Source organism: Phoca vitulina, unplaced genomic scaffold (assembly GCF_004348235.1).
Source record: "Phoca vitulina isolate PV1807 unplaced genomic scaffold, GSC_HSeal_1.0 scaffold37, whole genome shotgun sequence".
Taxonomy (NCBI): domain Eukaryota; kingdom Metazoa; phylum Chordata; class Mammalia; order Carnivora; family Phocidae; genus Phoca; species Phoca vitulina.
In genome coordinates, this window is record NW_022589740.1 from 16748472 (window position 1) to 16770217 (window position 21746).

The 21746-nt window shown below is 37.4% G+C and overlaps 1 protein-coding gene across 3 annotated transcripts in view; it reads left to right on the top strand.

The window, feature by feature from the left end:
- Window positions 1-21746, top strand: part of VPS13A (vacuolar protein sorting 13 homolog A) — a 267298-nt gene that overhangs the window by 219988 nt on the left and 25564 nt on the right. For all 3 annotated transcript variants that reach the window (XM_032427535.1, XM_032427534.1, XM_032427536.1), the window contains exons 60-67: window positions 4084-4197; window positions 5260-5405; window positions 6519-6600; window positions 7637-7750; window positions 8604-8679; window positions 8768-8931; window positions 9468-9513; window positions 9620-9743. In XM_032427535.1, the coding sequence (XP_032283426.1) occupies window positions 4084-4197; window positions 5260-5405; window positions 6519-6600; window positions 7637-7750; window positions 8604-8679; window positions 8768-8931; window positions 9468-9513; window positions 9620-9743 (866 nt within the window). The remainder of the gene's footprint in view (window positions 1-4083; window positions 4198-5259; window positions 5406-6518; window positions 6601-7636; window positions 7751-8603; window positions 8680-8767; window positions 8932-9467; window positions 9514-9619; window positions 9744-21746) is intronic.

Sequence of the window (21746 nt, forward strand, 5' to 3'; positions counted from 1 at the left end):
TTTAATAGTTTATTGAAATACAGTTCACACATCATACATTTTAATCATTTGTGGTGGACAGTTCAGTGGTTTTTAATATATTTACAGAATTGTACAACCATCATTACTATCTCATTCCAGAATATTTTCATCCACCCAAAAAAGAAACCATCGCAGTCCCATACAACCACTAATGTACTTTGTCTATAGGATTTCTTGTTCTAGATATGTGGAATCATCCACTTGTAGTTTTTTTAATGGGCTTCTTACACTTAGCATAATGTTTACAGAGTTCATTCAAGTTGTAGCATGTTTCAGTACGTCATTCCTTTTTATGGCCAACTAATATTCTATTGTTATGGATATATTCCATATTATGTATATCCAGGACTCTGTGGATATGCCACATTTTGTTTATCCATTCATCAGTTAGGGATGTTTGGGCTATTTCCACATTTTGGCTATTATGAATAATATTGCTATGAATATTTGTGAAGTTTGAAATCATAAAAAATGTATGATTCTTAATGCATCATCATCAACACTTGTTTTAGTCTATCCTTTGGATTTTAGCCATCGTAGTGGGTGTGAAGTAGTATATCATTGTGATTTTGATTTACTTGTACCTGATGAGTAATGATGTTGGTCATCTTTTGATGTGTTGATGTACCACTTACATATTTTCTACAGAGAAATGTCTGTTCAGATCCTTTGCCTTTGTTAAAAAGGTTGTCTCCTTTTTATTGAATTGTAATATTCTGAATACAAGTCCCATACCAGATAAATGATTTGCAAATATTTTCTCTCATTCTGTGTGTTGTGTTTTACTTCCTGATGTCTTTTGAAGCACAAAAGCTTAATGTTAATGAAATCCAAATTCTTTTTAGTTGTTCATGTTTTTGGTGTCATTTTTAAGAGTCCTTTGCCAGATCTAAGGATGCTTGACCGACTGTTCCACCCAGGCACCCCAACTATTAATCTTATCAGGGTCCTCTTGTATGTAATAAATTGCTTTTCTCTTCTTGTTTTTAAGATTTTCTCCTTGTCTTTGACTTTCAGCAATTTAACTGTTATGTATCTGTTGTGAACCTCTTTCCATTTATGCACTAGGAGTTCATTTGGCCTCCTGGATATGTTACTGTTTTTCATTGAATTTAGAAAGTGTTCAGCTATTATTTCTTCGCATATTTTTTCTACTTTTTCTCTCTTTTCTCCTTCTGATACTCCCATATTGTATATGTTAGTATGCTTAATGGTGTACCACATTTCTGAGACTGCTGATTTTTCCTCTCTTTTTCCTCTGTTCTCCAGATTGCATAATCTTTAACACTTCAAGTTCATGATGAAACAATGCATTTAATTTAGCATATAGTGAAGTGTTTATATTTCTTCTGTCAGCTCAAATACACTGTTAGGTTCTTCTAGTGAATCTTCCATTTCTGTTACAGTTCTCAATTCCAGAATTTCTAATAGGTTTTTTAATATATAATTTTTCTCCATCTGTATTGATATATTATTCTGTTTGATAAGACATGGTCATCATAATTTTTTACTTTTCTAAATATGGTTTTCTTTAGTTCTTTAGATTTTATTTATTTATTTGGTAGAGAGCATGAGAGAGCACATGCAGGGGGAACAGCACAGGCAGAGGGAGAAGCAGACTCCCCGCTGAGCAGGGAGCCCCATGTGGGGCTCAATCCCAGGACCCTGGGACCATGACCCGAGCCGAAGGCAGATGCTTAACTGTCTGAGCCCCCCAGGCACCCCAGGTTTTCTTTAGTTCTTTGAACATATTTACAGTGGTTACTTGGAAGTATTTTTCTTTTAATCCAGTCTGGTCACATCTCACATGCAGTTTCTTTTGCCTAGTTTTTTCCCAGTGTATGGGTCATACATTCCTATGTCTTTGCATATATCATCATTTTTGGTTGGGAACTGGACATTTAGATGATACACTATAAAAACTGGCTACTGGTTCCTCTCTCTCCAAAGCTTACTGTTATTAGCTTATTTGTTCATTCTATGACTGGTTAGATTTTTTTATTGAAGTCTATCCTACCCACACCCCTGACTTTTCCTGCATTCTTAAGCTTTTGGTGTTGCTCCTCAGAGAGGTGAAGATCTGGGATACCCACCCTTACCCTAGAATAAGTGGTTTTGGGGCGGGGCCCTCTTCCTCTCTTTTCACAACCACGCCTAGCTATTGAGCTCCACTAATCGCTGGCTGATTGCTTTATTTTTTTTTCTCACAGTACCTTAGGCCATAAATTGTTCTGCTTGGGCTTTTTTTTTTTTTCTTTTTTGAAGGAATTGATCTGGAGATCAGTGTTTGGTATTTGTTCTAGCCCCAGGGGGACCCCTTTAAACTGTCTCTTTCCCCATTTTGCTCATGAAAACTAAGAGACCTACAGTTTAGCCTGTATCTTCATTGAATCAATGATTTTCCTTATAGTTACCTTTCCCTATGACATTCACTGTTTCCTAAAGCTCAGGCTTGAACTTCTTCACACTCTCTTGCAGTTGAAGGCAGTTTCTTTGGGAAAAGATAGGAGTCAAAGTTTCCTTGTCCCCCAGGTAAAACTATCTGAACCAGAGCTTCAGAGCTGTGGGTGGAACAAGAGGGATGAGAACCCAGTATTCTCATCGGTATCACACCCAGTTAGAGCCTTTGTTCCCATGAGTAGAGGCTGGGCAGCAGGATGGAAGCTCCCACATCCCCCATAATGTAGCGTTAGCAGCTGGTAACTGGGGGCAGGATAAGAAATGCTGACATCTTATGCCTCCCGGGAAGAAAGTATTCCTGACTGGAGACTGGGCAGAGAGGGAGGTTTGTGTTCTTGAGTATAGCAGTCTAGAGTAGAGTTATGGCTTGTTGAACTAGGAGGGGGATCTGAGAGAATGGTCCTTGTTCAAATACTTACAGATTCACTTTTCTTACCAAATTTTTGTAGATTTTCTTGAGAAGATGTTTTATTTGCTTATACCATTAGGTTCATTCATAGAGGCCTTAAATGTTTTTTTATTTTAATTTTTTAAATATTTATTTATTTTAGAAAGAGCAAGCATGCAGGGGGGGCAAAGGGGGAGGGAGAGAATCTCAAGCAGACTCCCCACTGAGTGTGGACCCTAATGCAGGGCTCCATCCCATGACCCCGAGATCATGACCTGAGCCAAAACCAAGAGTCAGATGCTTAACCGACTGAGCCACCCAGGCACCCAAATGTTTTTTAATTTCACCAGTTTCACTGGGGAGCTGGTCTAAAGAACCCTTCACACTGTCGTCCCAGAAGTCAATTTCCAGATTCTATACTTTTAATAAGGCTATCATTTTAATATTATTGATGATAGGTCAAAATGTGAATGTTGGGGGGGCGCCTGGGTGGCTCAGTCGTTAAGCGTCTGCCTTCGGCTCAGGTCATGATCCCGGCGTCCTGGGATCAAGCCCCGCATCGGGCTCCCTGTTCAGCGGGAAGCCTGCTTCTCCCTCTCCCACCCCCCTGCTTGTGTTCCCTCTCTCGCTGTCTCTCTCTGTCAAATAAGTAAATAAAATCTTTAAAAAAAAAAAAAAAATGTGAATGTTGGGGCCATTTCTCAACATATAGAAGTAACTTAAATGTGTGTTTAAAAGAGAATTAATGTTGATTATCAAGAATGAAAGCCATAATCATCACTTCATACAACATCATTTTCAGTGCCTTCCCCTTTTTGATTATATCATGGGCCTCTGTAGATGTCAGCGAGGTATTTACTAAAAAGCTACAAATGAACTATGATTATATTTAAAGAAACAAATATTCCTAAGAAAGTGTTGATGCACTAGATTATCATAGCCTTTTGGGATAACTCTGTAGTCCCAAGAAGAAAAGCTTCGTGTTTTTTAATGGATTAGATGGGAACAAAGAAGATATGCTTATCAATTTGTGAGTTAGGGACAAAGCTTTACTAACAGGTGTTAGGTTCCCTTCTCATGCAATAACTTTCTAGTCATGAGCAGTGTTGAATATGGATGTTACAGGGGAGTGTTCTGCAGTGTCTGAGCTGTTGACTTAAATGCCTCATACAGATAGATCCTTTAAGTTGTTAATACTTTTTGTTTCTTTATAGATTGAACTTTTTCATAAAGATATAGAAGCTTTCCAAGAAGAATATAAAACAGCTTCATTAGCAGATTCGTCACAAGTCAGTCTCTATGAATACTTCCATATATCTCCTATCAAGGTAGGGGAAATAGAAGTCATTTTTATTATCCTCGATAATCTAGGTAATAGCAAATTGACTTGATCTGTTTGGGGAGATGAGCGTATAAATTATGTTCTCTAATAGTATATAAATTCTGTAAATAAAGTAGCAGGAATAATCCTTTGAAATTTTTATTTATACTTCTAACAGTTTTTCACTATATAGAAATAATATTGGAGCCACCTACAACATGTGTTTATATGTTTATATCTTGAGCTAACATTTTGTTACCTTAGTTTTCTGTTAATGTATTTAATGACAGTTTTCAAAATTTTGTGTGTGTCTGTTTATTGGTATAGTTGACATATACCTTAGTTTCAGATGTATAAGGTAATGATTTAATATTTGTATACACTGTGAAATGATCACCACAATAAGTTAGTTACCATCCATCACCACACAGTGTTAAAAAAAGTTTTTCTTGTGATGAGAACTTTAAGATTTATTTATTCTCTTAGCAACTTTCAAATAATGCACTACAATATTACTAACTATAGTCTGTAAGTTTTAAATTAATTCATGAAGTAACCTTGATTTAAGAAGTGAAGACTGAATGGAACTAAATATAAGTTCTTAATACAGAGTTTCTGAATTACATAACACTAAAGAAAATTATTGTATAGCTGTACATACATATACACACATACATAAATGCATACAATACAAAAATGTGAAAGTTTGTTTTAACTGATTTTGACATGTTAACTTAATTCTAATAGTTGAAACACTATTTGAGTTATTTTCAACAACTTCAAGTTCTAGATTATTATTTTTAAAAAATGTATAAAAATTATTATTTTCATAGCTTTACCAAAAGGATTGAACCTAAATACCGTATTAGCTTATATTGCTGAATTTAAAAATTAAATAGAGCTGTATTCAATTTTAAATTCTTGTAACTTTTCACTTAATAATTTCAGCATAATCCAGGTATCTTTGAAATCTTATGGTGTAGTAAATTTAAAATAAGATTAAATTTTAAAAGTTAAAATTGTCATCTTGAAGATAGTGCTTTAAATATTTATCTCTTTATCTCTTTAGTTGCATTTAAGTGTTTCACTGAGTTCGGGCAGAGAAGAAGCTAAAGATTCAGAACAACAGGAAGGACTGATGGCCGTTCGTTCTTTAAATCTTTTGCTGAAGAGTATTGGTGCCACCCTTACAGATGTACAAGATGTAGTTTTTAAGTATGTTTAATATTCAAATCTATAAATTGATGAAAAGTCCATTTTATATTTACCTAAAAACTTTACAAGTGAAAAAGTGTGTAAAGGATATTGGAGATCATAGACAGATAGGGGTTATTATTAAATAATTTCCTTAAGAAAGAGGGAGAGAGGCCATACAAGTTTGTGCATCATATAAGGCCTTTCTGGCCTACGGAAGGATTCCTAAGCTGTGTATGCCCAAAGGTATGGTGATTAAACCATGTGGCTTCAAGGCTTCTAGGATCGAGATTCTTCAAAACATATGTGACTAGAACAAAATGAATGACATGATAGGGGAAGTGAAGGAATTCGTTTAAATGTTACAGCCAAGAATATACATTTTAATGTGAGTCATAATGGAAGCTATTAGAGTATCTGAATGGAGACTTCAAATGAGAGTGACCTTTGCAGGTAGCACCCAGAATTGTTATTAAGGACCGTAGTAAGAATCAGTGAGTCCAGTAGGATGTAACTCTAAATCTAGATAAAGTTAGGTAACAGTCAAATTAAAGAACATAGGTGTGAAGACGTTGGGAATAGAATGAGATTTCTCATCCAGCTTCTGTCTTACCAGCTAACAGAGAGCTTCCCAAGCAGTGGATCCGTATATGCTGTGAATAGGTTAGCAGTCAACCGACCTTGGTTCCTCAGCTGTCAGCTGATCAGACGGGATCTGCCGCAGCTGAAGTCTGGCCGTTCCTGAGCAGCCTCTTCCATTCACCTCAGCATGCCCGACATTTTCTGTATGGGCCATGACAGGGCAGAGTTGAAAAATCCAGTCCATGTCTGTGAGTGAGATCCAGAGGGTCTCTGAATCCGCTAAAGGATGTAATAATACGTATATATTGGTTGCTTTTCTGAGGATAAGATCCATAGCTCTCATGAGAGTCTTAGAGGGTTCTTTGACCAGAATGCGCATATGTAAAAGAGCATGTTTTTTGATTGGCTTGGGAAATGTACGGAAAGGAAAGATTGAGAGAAAAATTCTAAAGAAAATGAAACCATTCGTGAATATTAAAAAAATTCTCTTCCCCTCTCTCCCTCTTCCTCTCCTTCTACCCACACCCTCACACATATTTATGTGTTTTTCAGGCTTGCATTTTTTGAACTGAACTATCAGTTCCATACAGCATCTGAACTACAGTCTGAAGTAATAAGACACTATTCAAAACAGGTTTGTCTGAGATTTATTTTTTAAAGGGACAGATTGATATATTGAAACTGTGTCTGTACATGTATAATGTAGATTTGATGAGAAAGTGAATAACCATTTTCAAAATCTTAAAAATTTCTTTTTCTCAGAATTGAGAAAGAAATTGAGCCATGCCACCATTTCAGTTTTTTGCCTTTCTGTTTTTTAGCCACGGACAGAAATGTTTTCTGGGTATGTGTGGACTTAAACAAGTATCTTTAAATAAAATATTGACTAATGCACCAAACTTACTTCAAAAAAATAGTTTCAAGGGAAACTATTAGTAACTAATGAATACAGGCTGTTTTTAATGTAATTATGTTGTTGAGTCAGATATGTTATTTTAATGGATTTTTTTTCCCACCTTTAGCAAGACTCCAGTATCTTAGGATATAACTTATAGAGTGTCTGAGACAGCTGTTTTGTAGTGGACAGAACACTAAGCCTGATGCAAGGTGTCTGGGTTTGGATTCCAGTGTTGCTATTTACCTACTATGTGACCCTGGGCATCATTTGACCTGTATGTTTCTCCAGTCTATAAAATGATGGTGGTAATAACAACTGTCACACATAGTTGTAAAAGTGAAAGCATTTTGAGTATTCTAAAGCTTTATGTAAATATGTCATATTATTTCTAATACTCTAACACCAAATAACTTTTTAAAAACAAAACTAGTGAGCGCCTGGGTGGCTCAGTCGTTAAGTGTCTGCCTTCGGCTCAGGTCCTGGTCCCAGGGTCCTGGGATCGAGTCCCGCATCGGATTCCCGGCTCTGCAGGAAGCCTGCTTCTCCCTCTCCCACTCCCCCTGCTTGTGTTCCCTCTCTCACTGTGTGTCTCTCTGTCAAATTAAAAAAAAAAAAATCTAAAACAAAACTAGTGATAAATAGGCTGATATGGTGTAGGTGTTGAAATTGGTGATAAGGATGTTAGCCTAAAAAAAAAACTGGATGTGTGTACTGAATATTGAAATTTTTTTCTGATTGACTAAATTGATTAATGTTTGTATTTCATTTTTAGGCCATTAAGCAAATGTATGTACTCATTCTTGGACTTGAAGTTTTGGGAAATCCCTTTGGCTTGATTAGAGAATTTTCTGAAGGTGTGGAAGCATTTTTTTATGAACCTTACCAGGTAATAAAATACATATTCTTGCATTGTGTAATATATCACTAATACTTTTGAACAGATAACGCATTCCAAATTGTTAACTTAAAACGTAGGTGTAAACAGATTTTGGGAGACACAACAAAAGAATGTGATTTTGCAGCAGAGAATGGTTAAAAGGTTTTGAGAAATTTGGAGGGAAATTTTAACCTTTTCCCTCAAAATTTAAACTTAAGACTTTATACTAAGATATACTGAAATTTAAGTATTCTGTTGGAATATTAAAGGTGGGTAAACTTTTTCTGCAGTAGAAGTAAGATCACCCTGGGCAGGCAGTCTTGCTTTGCACTGTTGTGTGGGACAGTAAAAATAACTGCAGGCAGACACTGTGCAAAGCAGTCTTAACCATTTGCAAAAATTATGATTGTTTTGTGTCCCTTAACATTTTCTGTTAAAATATTCAAATCTCTCCTACTTTGACTTTTAAATGTAGAGGGTAATGAAAAAGTAAAACTGTTACTTACATTGTATGGTATAATTTAAAACGTAAGAAATATTAAGAATTAAAGTGCAGTTATTTCTTTTACAAAAATTATCAAGAGTAGTTTGTGCTTATGTTCTCATCCTGTAACTTACAGTTTGGAGCAGACATGTTTTGTACACACTGGTGAATAGTCCTGTTCCTGAGTTTGGATCAACTTATTCTTTGTACTTTCAATGTCGTGAAGTATCTCTGAGAATTTTGTTCATGTGAAGGTTTTTGCTGGTGTCACTGCGTCTGGGATATTTTTATTTTTGTCACTACTGCTTTCTTCATTTATATCAGTAAGTTCACCTTTAAAAGAAAATGTAACCTTGTTATTATTATTTGACCCTTTAGGGAGCCATCCAGGGTCCCGAAGAGTTTGTGGAGGGGATGGCATTAGGACTGAAGGCACTGGTTGGTGGAGCTGTTGGTAAGAAAGAGAATGCCTACCAGGTATGACTATGCTAGAAAGTAATCATACCTTTGCTTTTACTAAAAATAATTGCCATTTCTGCTAGGTGGATTAGCTGGTGCTGCCTCCAAGATCACCAGTGCTATGGCTAAGGGGGTGGCAGCCATGACTCTGGATGAAGACTATCAACAGAAGAGAAGAGAGGCCATGAATAAGCAACCAGCTGGTCTCAGAGAAGGCATCACTCGTGGAGGAAAAGGCTTAGTGTCTGTAAGAAATTTCCCAGGGTCGTGAACCCATCAGGGATTATCTTTTTTTTTTTTTTTTTTTAAGATTTTATTTATTTGAGAGAGAGAGCGAGAGAGAGCATGAGCAGGAGGGAGGGGCAGAGGGAGAGGGACAGGCAGACTTCCTACTGAGCAGGGAGCCCGACCCGGGGCTCAGTCCCAGGACCTGAGCCGAAGGCAGACACTTAACCGACTGAGCCACCCAGGCACTCCTCAGGGAATATCTTTTAAAGCTACATTCTTCAAATAAGAAAATAGACATTTAACTTGCATTCCTTCAAGCATTATTTCGATATTGGAGGAGCAGTGAGTTGTGTCCTATATAAAATGTCAGTAGCCTCTAAAGCATTCTCTTTAGCTAAGATAATTAGGCAATGTATTTCTAGATGTATTTCTGTTTCAGTGCTTTCTAGATTCTTACGGTATCTAGAAAGCAGAACTCTCTATTTTTTTGTAAGCCAGACTTGGTTCTTTAACATCATGTCAAAGTATAAATTTTCGATTGTGCTTTTCCTCTAGGGTTTTGTAAGTGGCATAACAGGAATTGTTACAAAACCAATCAAAGGCAAGTATATTCCTTTGGGTGATCTATATTACCAGGTCTTTCACAAATTGATTCTGTTTTCGTTCTTGATCCACTTGCCTAAACCTTTGTCTTTTTTTCTTTCTAGGAGCTCAAAAAGAAGGAGCAGCTGGTTTCTTTAAAGGTGTTGGGAAAGGTTTAGTTGGAGCAGTGGCAAGGCCAACGGGAGGCATCATAGACATGGCCAGCAGTACATTTCAGGGAATAAAAAGGTAAGTTCTCTTTGGTGGAAGATACGAGTAAAATGCTTAAAACTGAGAAATAAAATAAATCAGCTGTTTGACTTAAGGCCCTTAGTTTTGAACCTTATAATATGGTAAGTTATGTATCATCTTCCTAATTCCCTTTTAAGTTGTTTCCTTTGTATCATTTCAACATTACAGAGCTCTCCTTTATTGGTCGTTCATTCCCAGCAGCCTTGGCAGGAAAGGCTTGGCAAGTTAAGCAAGCTTTTACTTACTTATTATAAGTACATTATAATAATGTAATGCCATATATATAATGTACATATAATATATATATGTAATGCTGTCCACATATATAATAATGTAATGCTGCATATATACACACACACACACCCCCATGAGTTATAAAATTAGCAAATATAATTAAGAAGTAAAGAAGGACATTTTATATTCCTGGTTCAAACTCAGCTTGTGTTCCCCTCCCTTTATGATCTTACTTTGTTATGAAACTATTAACATCTATTTCCTCTATTTCTCTTCATTTGTGCAAATAATTTTAAAACATGCTCCCTCGGGGCACCTGGGTGGCTCAGTTGTTAAGCGTCTGCCTTCGGCTCAGGTCATGATCCCAGGGTCCTGGGATTGAGCCCCACATCGGGCTCCCTACTCAACGGGAAGCCTGCTTCTCCCTCTCCCACTCACCCTGCTTGTGTTCCCTCTCTCGCTGTGTCTCTGTCAAATAAATAAATAAAATCTTTTAAAAAAAAAAAAATGCTCTCTCTTCTTCCAAGTTAAATTGAGCTTAGGATTGAAATTTGATAGTTGCACTATTGTTTTTTGTTTTGTTTAAAGATTTTATTTGTCAGAGAGAGAGAGAGAGAGACAGAGCACAAGCAGGGGGAGAGGCAGAGGCAGAAGGAGAAGCAGGCTCCCTGCTGACCAAGGAGCACGATGTGGGACTCGATCCCAGGACCCCGGGATCATGACCTGAGCCGAAGGCAGCCGCTTAACTGACTGAACCACCCAGGCGTCCTGATAGTTACATTATTGTTATCTCTGCTCTAGAGATTTGTAACACATACAACAGTTGATTAAATTCATGCTAATGGGACCTAACTTAGAAAGTTAGGTGGGTCGACATCTCCCTAATATATTCCTTCCTTCCTGCTTTATAGAGTTAAGTAATGTCATCATATGAGCTGCTTCCCTCAAGTCAGTATTTCATATTGCTTTAATTGGGTGTTTCCGGTTTTCTAATTTAGAGTTAAGGTGGGGGAAAAAGGTTCAATCTCTTCTACATGTAACTTTAAATTCACAAATAGAATTTGTTTACTTGTCATCAGAGAAGCTCAAAACTCAATGAAACATAAGTAATTCAAGATCTAGAGAGAGCTATGCAAGTATATGCCCAGAGTTGCTAAAATAACCTTACATTTTTCTAAAACTTTATAATCTGTACTGAGCTGCATTACCTTTAAGGATTAATGGCAAACTAAAACATTTTCAATAAAAATAAGACTAAGAACTATTAAAGATGTACTTGTGAAGAAGGATATTAAAACCAGAAAGGGGGTGCCTGGGTGGCTCAGTTGGTTAAGTGTCTACCTTCTGCTCAGGTCATGATCCCAGCATCCTGGGATCAAGCCCCACGTTGGGCTCTCTGCTCAGTGGGAGCCTGCTTCTCCCTCTCCCTTCCACTCTCCCTGCTTGTACTCTCTCTCTCTCTCTCTCTCTGTCAAATAAATAAATAAAATCTTAAAAAAATAAGATAAAAATAAAACCAGAAAGGAAAAATGGGCTATGAGAATAATATATAAGAATATAAATGGGTGAATAAATCTAATTGAACTGTATAAAATCAAGATTGAAACCAAAATATTAAAAATAATAAGTTGCAATTTGAGAAGTGAATAATTGGCATTAAGCATTTTCATGTATTATTTACGAAGGGGATATGCTCTGTATTCTACATAAGACGTGTATCAACTAGACACTTTTTTTTTTTTAAAGATTTTATTTATTTATTTGACAGAGAGAGAGCACAGATAGAGTGGCAGGCAGAGGGAGAGGGAGAAGCAGGCTCTCTGCTGAGCAGTGAGCCCGATGCTTGGCTCGATCCCAGGACCCCAGGATCCCAGGATCATGACCTGAGCCGAAGGCAGATGTTTAACCAACTGAGCCACTCAGGCACCCCAACTAGACACTCTTTTAATCACGTAAGGAACCAGAAACAAACACGATTGGCAAAGCTCCTGTCCACATACAGCTTACATTCTCTTGGGAGAGCAGTAAACAAAAATAGGTAAACTGATAAATATGATATGCTAAATGGTGAAAAATTCTATGAAGAAAAATAAAGCAGCATGAAACATAACATCCAAAGTGGTGAGGAGGAAAGTTGCTATCTTGTATATAAGACATTCAAGGCAGCTTTACTGGTAAGATTAAACTAGAGAAGAGCCCAGAAGGAAGTAAGGGAGTGAGCCATGTGAGAAGAATGTCCCAGGCAGTAGGAATAGCAAGTAAAAAGCCTCTGATGCAGGAGTATACTTGAGAAATAGCAAGACCAGTGTACCCAGAGGAGAGAGTTGGAAAAGATGATAGTGGAGAATGAGCAGGGGATCAGATCATATGGGCTTGGTAAACCACTGTTAAGGACTTTGGCTTTTTCTTAAGACAAGAAACCATTAGAAGGTTTTGGACAAGAAGAATGATGTGAGCTGGCTGCTGTATATATTGAGAAGAAATCATAGGGGGACCAGGGAAGCCACAGGGGAACACGAAAGAAGCCTTTGCAATAATCGAGGTGAGAGGTAGTGGTGATGAGACCCATGTAGGCTAGACATTGGTAAGAAGGGGTCATGTTCTATTTGTATTTTGAATGTAGTGACAACAGGATTACTTAATAAATTGGATGTCACAAATTAAAGAGAATCATCATGGATAATTCTAAAGTTTTTTCTGAAATACTGGAAATATCGTATTGTCATTCCATTTAGGGAAGGAGGGAATTAGAAGTTTTGTTTTGAACATATTAAGTCTAAACTATCTCTTAGACATCCAAATGGGGACATCAAGTAATTGCTGAGTATAGGAGTCTGAAGTTCAAGAGGAAGGTGCAAGCTAGAGTTAAAAATTTGAAATGTGCGAGCTTATAACAGGGTGTTTAAAGCCATGGGATTGAATGCGATCACTTAGGGAATGAGACTAAGAAAGAGGAAAAAAAATAGATCCAAGGACTTGGCCCCCAGGTCCACCAACACTGAGAAGTTGGGAAAATAAAGAGGACCCAGCAATGGAAACTGAAAAGGAATGGCCATTAAAGTAAGGGGTATAATCAAGAAGGTGGTGTTCCCAAAGCTAAGAAACAGACAATCTCAGTTTATTCTGATAAGAGGAAAGAGAAATCCCCACTTCCCCATTCATCTTAGTGAGAGTATTATAAGTTTGATTTGAAAAATAGATATGGAACTTAAAATAGGTATTGTACCCACTCCTTACCTTTGCTGGAAATACTCTTTCTGGTGTATGGTTGCTTCCTATATTCATCAGCTATCTTCTTAGTGAGGCCTTCCACAGCCACCCTAAAATTTGATTTTAGCCCCTGTCCTGCCCCAAATACTTCATATCTCCCTTCCTTCCTTGATTTTTCTTTCTCTTTAGCTTTTTTCACTACTTAATACACTATATATTTTACCTTGCTTGTCTCTCCTGCTAGAATTAGTAAGTTCTGTGAATGCAGTAGCTCTTGTCTATTTCCAGAGCACTTAGAATATTGCTTGACCTGTGGTAGGTTGTTTATTTTTTTTAATTGAGATAATTGTAGAGTCACATGCAGTTGTTGGAAATAATGTAGAGAGATCCCTTGTACAGTGTGTTGTGTCCCTATGGCTGCTGTAACAAATTACCATGAACTCGGTGGCCTGCACGCTAAAACTTCATCCTCTTACGGATCTGGAGGCCAAAAGTCAGAAATCAGGGTGGCAGCAAGGCTGCAATCCCTTGGGAGGGTAGAATTTGCCTCTTGCCTCCTCCTGCTTCTGGTGGCTTATGGCCACGTCATTCCAAGCTCTGCCTTCATCTTCACATCACCTTCTGCTCTGTAGGCCTGGTCTCCCTCTGAATCTCTCCTATGAGGACACTTGTGGTAGCTTTTAGAGCCCACCTACATATTCCAGGATTATCACCTCATTTCAGAGTCCTTCAGTTAGTCACATCCTCAGAGACTTTACCATATTAAATGACATTCATAAGTTCAGGGATCTAGGGGGGGAGGAGCAAGATGGCGGAGGAGTAGGAGATCTGGATTTCGTCTGGTCCCAGGAATTCATCTGGATAGGGATCAAACCATTCTGAACACCTACGAACTCAACAGGAGATCGAAGAAAAGAATAGCAACAACTCTCTGAACAGAAAAGCGACCACTTTCTAGAAGATAAAATGACAAGACGGAAAAAATCACCTCAACAAAAAGAACAAGAGGCAGTACCAACTGCCAGGGACCTAATCAGTACAGACATTAGTAAGATGTTGTAACTAGAGTTCAGAATGATGATTTTAAAGATACTAGCTGGGCTTGAAAAAAGCATGGAAGTTATTAGAGAAACACTTTCTGGAGAAATAACTAAAATCTAACCAAGTTGAAATCAAAAAGGCTAATAATGAGGTGCAATGAAAAATGGAGGCTCTAACTGCCTAAATAAGGATAAATGAGGCAGAAGAGAGAATTAGTGATACAGAAGACCAAATGATGGAAAATAAAGAAGCTGAGAATAAGATAAACAACTACTGGATCATGAGGGCAGAATTCGAGAGATAAGTGATACCATAAGACGAAACATTAGAATAATTGGGATCCCAGAAGAAGAAAGAGAGAGAGAGGGGCAGAAGGTATATTGGAGCAAATCATAGCAGAGAACTTCCCTAATCTGGGGAAGGATACAGGCATCAAAATCCAGGAGGCACAGAGAACCCAGCTCAAAATCAATAAAAATGGGTCAACACCCCGACATCTAATAGTAAAACTTATGAGTCTCAAAGACAGAGAAAATCCTGCAAGCAGCTCGGGAGATGAGATCTGTAATCTACAATGGTAGAAACATTAGATTGGCAACAGACATAATCACAGAGACCTGGCAGGCCAGAAAGGACTGCCATGATCTATTCAGAGCACTAAATGAGAAAAATATGCAGCCAAGAATACTATATCCAGCTAGGCTGTCATTGAAAATAGAAGGAGAGATAAAAAACTTCCAGGACAAACAAAATCTAAAGGAATTTGCAAACACAAAACCAGCCCTACAAGAAATATTGAAAGGGGTCCTCTAAGCAAAGAGAGAGAGCCTAAAAGCAACATAGACCAGAAAGGAACACAGACAATATACAGTAACAGTCACCTTACAGGCAATACAATGGCACTAAATTCCTATCTTTCAATAGTTACCCTAAATGTAAATGGGCTAAATGCCCCAATCAAAAGACACAGGCTATCAGATTGGTTAAAAAAACAAGACCCATTGATATGCTGTCTTCAAGAGACTCATTTTAGACCCAAAGACACCCCCAGATTGAAAGTGAGGGGGTGGAAAACCATTTACCACGCTAATGGACACTAAAAGAAAGCTGGAGTGGCAATCCTTACACCAGACAAATAGATTTTAAACCAAAGACTGTAATAAGAGATGATGAAGGACACTATATCTTACTTAAAGGGTCTATCCACCAAGAAGATCTAACAATTGTAAATATCTATGCCCCTAACATGGGAGTAGCCAGTTATATAAGCCAATTAATAACAAAAGCAAAGAAAAACATCGACAACAATACAATAATAGTAGGGGACTTTAACACCCCCCTCACTGAAATGGACAGATCATCTAAGCAAAAGATCAACAAGGAAATAGTTTAAATGACACACTGGACCAAATGGACTTCACAGATATATTCAGAACATTCCATCCCAAAGCAACAGAATACACATTCTTCTCTAGTGCCCATAGAACATTCTCCAGAATAGATCACATCCTAGGTCACAAATCAGGACTCAACCGGTACCAAAAGATTGGGATCATTCCCTGCCTATTTTCAGACCACAATGCTTTGAAACTAGAACTCAATCACAAGAGGAAAATCGGAAAGAACTCAAATACATGGAGGTTAAAGAGCATCCTACTAAAGAATGAATGGGTCAACCAGGAAATTAAAGAAGAATTTTAAAAAATTCATGGAAACCAATGAAAATGAAAACATAACTGTTCAAAATCTTTGGGATGCAGCAAAGGCAGTCCTAAGAGGAAAGTATATAGCAATACAAGCCTTTCTCAAGAAACAAGAAAGGTCTCAAATACACAACCTAACCCTACACCTAAAGGAGCTGGAGAAAGAACAGCAAATAAAGCCTACACCCAGCAGGAGAAGAGAAATAATAAAGATCAGAGCAGAAATCAATGAAATAGAAACCAAAAGAACAGTAGAACAGATCAACGAAACTAGGAGCTGGTTCTTTGAAAGAATAAGATTGATAAACCCCTGGCCAGACTTATCAAAAGAAAAGAGAAATGACCCAAATAAACAAAATCATGAATGAAAGAGGAGAGATCACAACCAACACCAAAGAAATACAATTATAAGAACATATGAGCAACTATATGCCAGCAAATTAGATAATCTGGAAGAAATGGATGCATTCCTAGAGATGTATCAACTACCAAAACTGAACCAGGAAGAAATAGAAAACCTGAACAGACGTATAACCACTAAGGAAATTGAAGCAGTCATCAAAAATCTCCCAACAAACAAGAGCCCAGGGCCAGATGACTTCCCAGGGGAATTCTACCAAACATTTAAAGAAGAATTAATACCGATTCTTCTGAAACTGTTCCAAAAAATAGAAATGGAAGGAAAACTTCCAAACTCGTTTTATGAGGCCACCATTACCTTGATCTCCAAACCAGACAAAGACCCCATCAAAAAGGAGAATTACAGACCAATATCCTTGATGAACATGGATGCAAAAATTCTCACCAAAATACTAGCCAATAGGATCCAACAGTACATTAAAAGGATTATTCACCACGACCAAGTGGGATTTATCCCTGGGCTGCAAGGTTGGTTCAACATCTGCAAATCAATCAGTGTGATACAATACATTAATAAAAGAAAGAACAAGAACCATATGATCCTCTCAATAGATGCAGAAAAAGCATTTGACAAAGTACAGCATCCTTTCTTGATCAAAACTCTTCAGAGTATAGGCATAGAGGGTACATACCTCAATATCATAAAAGCCATCTATGAAAAACCCACAGCGAATATCATTCTCAATGGGGAAGAACTGAGAGCTTTCCCCCTGAGGTCAGGAACACGTCAGGGATGTCCACTTCAACACTGCTATTCAACATAGTATTAGAAGTCCTAGCCACAGCAATCAGACAACAAAAAGAAATAAAAGGCATCCAAATCGGCAAGGAGGAAGTCAAACTCTCACTGTTTGCCGATGATATGATACTTTATGTGGAAAACCCAAAAGACTCCACCCCAAAACTCCTAGAACTCATACAGGAATTTTGTCAAGTGGCAGGATATAAAATCAATGCACAGAAATCAGTGGCATTCCTATACACCAACAAGACAGAAGAAAGAGAAATTAACGAGTCGATCCCATTTACAGTTGCACCCCAAACCATAAGATACCTAGAAATTAACCAAAGAGGCAAAGAATCTGTACTCAGAAAACTATAAAACATTCATGAAAGAAATTGAGGAAGACACAAAGAAATGGAAAAACGTTCCATGCTCATGGATTGGAAGACCAAATATTGTGAAGATGTCAGTGCTACCTAGAGCAATCTACACATTCAGTGCAATCCCTATCAAAATACCATCCACTTTTTTCAAAGAAATGGAACAAATAATCCTAAAATTTGTATGGAATCAGAAAAGTCCCTGAATAGCCAGAGGAATGTTGAAAAAGAAAAGCAAAGCTGGCGGCATCACAATTCCGGACTTCAAGCTCTATTACAAAGCTGTCATCATCAAGACAGTATGGTACTGGCACAAAAGCGGACACATAGATCAATGGAACAGAACAGAGAGCCCAGAAATGGACCCTCAACTCTATGGTCAACTGATCTTCGACAAAGCAGGAAAGAATGTGCAATGGCAAAAAGACAGTCTCTTCAACAAATGGTGTTGGGAAAATTGGACAGCCACATGCAGAAGAATGAAACTGGACCATTTCCTTACACCACACACAAAAATAGACTCCAAATGGTTGAAAGACCTAAATGTGAGACAGGAGTCCATCAAAATCCTAAAGGAGAACCTCTTCGACCTCAGCCGAAACAACTTCTTCCAAGAAACATTGCCAAAGGCAGGGGAAGCAAGGGCAAAAATGAACTATTGGGACTTCATCAAGATAAAAAGCTTTTGCACAGCAAAAGAAACAGTCAACAAAACCAAAAGACAAACCAACAGAATGGGAGAAGATATTTGCAAATGACATATCAGATAAAGGGCTAGTATCCGAAATCTCTGAAGAACTTATCAAACTCAACACCCAAAGAACAAATAATCCAATCAACAAATGGGCAGAAGACATGAACAGACATTTTTCCAAAGAAGACATCCAAATGGCCAACAGACACATGAAAAAGTGGTCCACGTCTCTCGGCATCAGGGAAATCCAAATCAAAACCTCAGTGAGATATCACCTCACACCAGTCAGAATGGCTAAAATTAGCAAGTCAGGAAAGGACAGATGTTGGCAGGGATGCGGAGAAAGGGGAACCCTCCTACACTGTTGGTGGGAATGCAAGCTGGTGCAGCCCCACTCTGGAAGACAGTATGGAGGTTCCTCAAAAAATTGAAAATAGAGCTACCATACGATCCAGCAATTGCACTACTGGGTATTTACCCCAAAGATACACATGTAGGGATCTGAAGGGGTACGTGCACCCCAATGTTTATAGCAGCAATGTCCACAATATCCAAATTGTGGAAAGAGTCAAGATGTCCATCGACAGATGAATGGGTAAAGAAGAGGTGGTATATATATATACAATGGAATATTATGCAGCCATCGAAAGGAATAAAATCTTGCCATTTGCAACGACATGGATGGAACTGGAGGGTATTATGCTGAGCGAAATAAGTCAATCAGAGAAAGACATGTATCATATGACCTCACTGATATGAGGAATTCTTAATCTCAGGAAACAAACTGAGGGTTGCTGGAGTGGTGGGGGTGGGAGGGATGGGGTGCCTGGGTGATTGACATTGGGGAGTGTATGTGCTATGGTGAGCACTGTGAATTGTCTAAGACTGTTGAATCACAGACCTGTATCTCTGAAACAAATAGTACATTATATGTTAAAGAAGAAGAAGATAGCAGGAGGGGAAAAATGAAGGGGGGGGAAATTGGAGGGGGAGATGAACCATGAGAGACTATGGACTCTGAAAAACAAACTGAGAGTTCTAGAGGGGATGGATTAGCCTGGTGATGGGTATTAAAGAGGGCACGTTCTGCATGGAGCACTGGGTGTTATATGCAAACAATGAATCATGGACACTACATCAAAAACTAATGATGTAATGTATGGTGATTAACATAACATAATAATAATAATAAAAAGAAGTTCAGGGATCTAGCCTGATTTCTTCAGGAACCACCATCGAGATCACTTACATAGGTTTTACTCAGATTTCAGACTAAGAACATTTTGCATAACCATAGTATAATATCACAACCCAATATTGACGTTGATACAATCTATCGAATTTATTCAGATTTCCCCACTTTGATTTGCACTCATTGGCATGTATATGCTCTCATCCCATACAATTTCATTACCTGTGCATGTTCACGTATCCACCAGTCCAGATACTAAACAGTTCCAGCACCACACAAATAATTCACATTGCCCTTTCACAACTCATCTACCTCCCTCCCTCAGACCCCTGAAATCTTTAATGCTCCTTTAAACACCTTATTATAGTCTATTTAAAATTGAGATAGAATTCATATGCTATAAGAAATCGCTGTTTTAAAGTGCATTTTGGTAGGTTTTAGCATTCACAAGATCGTACAGCTGTCAGCACTATCTAATTCCAGAACATTTTCACTGTAGAGAAAGCCCTGTGCTTGTCAGCAGTTACTCACCATGTCTTTTCCTCTCAGCCAGTAGCAACTACTATTCTACTTTCTGTCTGTAGATTGACCTATTTCGGACATTTCAAATAAATGCGATCATATGATGTGTGGCCTTTTCTAGCATTATGATGTTTTCAAGGTTCATCCATGTTGTAGAATAAATGGGACCTTCATTCCTTTTTATGGCTAAATAATACTCCATTCTGTGGATAGACGACCTTTGGTTATCTGTTCATTAGCTGACGGGTATTTAGGTTGTTTTTAGTCTTTGTTATGAACAATGATGCTAAAAACAATGTTTAAGTTTTTATGTGGACATATGCTTTCAGTTCTTGTCAGTTTTTCTTTAGAAGGAGAATTGCTCTGCTCGGTGAGTTTGGTAACCTATATGTTTAACTTTCTGAACAATTGCCCAATTGTTTTCCACAGCAGCTATACTATTTTATATCCCCACCAAAAATTTAGAAGTTTCCATTTTCTCTGCATTCTCTCTAATACTAGTTATTTTCCATTTTGCTTTTTTTTTTTAATAGCTAATCTGTTGGGTGAAGTAATATCTCAGTGTGGCTTTGATTTGCATTTCTGAATGATGTAGAGCACTCATTTCATTTTGCTTATTGGTCATTTATATATCTTTCCTGGCAAAATGTCTATTCAGATCCTTTTATGTTTATTGGGCTGATTATCTTTTTGCTGTTGAATTGTAAGAGTTCTTTATATATTCTGGAAACTAGACGCCCTTTTCTCCTATTTGTGTATTGTCTTTTAGCTTTTTTGCTAGTGCCTTTTGATGAAGTCTGATGTATCTTTATCTTTGGTTGCTTGTGCTTTTGCTGTCATACCTAAGAAAGCATTACTTACTCTAAAGTCATGAAGATTTACATCTAAAACTGAGTTACAGTTTTAGCCCTTAAGTTCAGGTCTTTGATTCATTTTAATTTTTAAATTTTGTATGCAATGAGAGGTTGGAGAGGTTGGGTCCATACTTACTCTTTTGCATGTGCAAATGTAGTTGTCCCAGCACCATTTGTCAAAAGGACTGCATTTTCCCTACAGAATGGTCTTCCTAGTCTCTTCCAAAATCAAGTGACTATTAATTTGAATTTTTTTCTAGATTTCTCCGTTTTATCCTATTGATCTGTATGTTTATCCTTAATCCAATACACATTGTTTTGATTTCTGTAGCTGTGTAGTAAGCTTTAATATCAGTCAGTGTGAGTCCTCTTTCTTCTTTTTCAAGATTGTTTAGATATTCTCTGAATCACTTGAATTATATGACTTTAGGATCAGTTAATTTCTACAAAAAAGGACAGTGGGAATTTTGAATAGTGTTTGTATTGAATCAAGATAAGTTTGGAGATTATTGCCATCTTAACAATATTAAGTCTCCCAATGAATGAAAATGGATGTCTGTCCATTAATTTGGGTCTTTAATTTTTTTTCAATGATGTTTTATAGTTTTCAGTATTCATGTCTTAAATTTATTTCTAAGTATTATCTTTGGTCTATTATAAATGGAATTGTTTTAATTTCATTTTTGGATTGTGTATTGCTAGTATATAGAAATACTAGTTTTTGTATATTGAACTTTTATTCTGCAACCTTACCAAACTTGTTTGTTAGCTCTAATAGTTAGATTCCTTAAGGTTTTATTTTCAGATGGCATGATTTTGTATATACAAAAGTTTTAGTTCTTCCTTTCCAATCTAAATGCCATTTGTTTCTTCTTGCTTAATTATCTTGGCTAGAACTCTAGTACAATGTTGAATAGAAGTACCAAAAGCAGTCATGCCTATCTTGCTCCTGATTTTAGGGGAGAAAGCTTTCAGTCTTAAACCATTAATTATGATAAGAGCCATGGCTTTTTTTGGAGATATCCT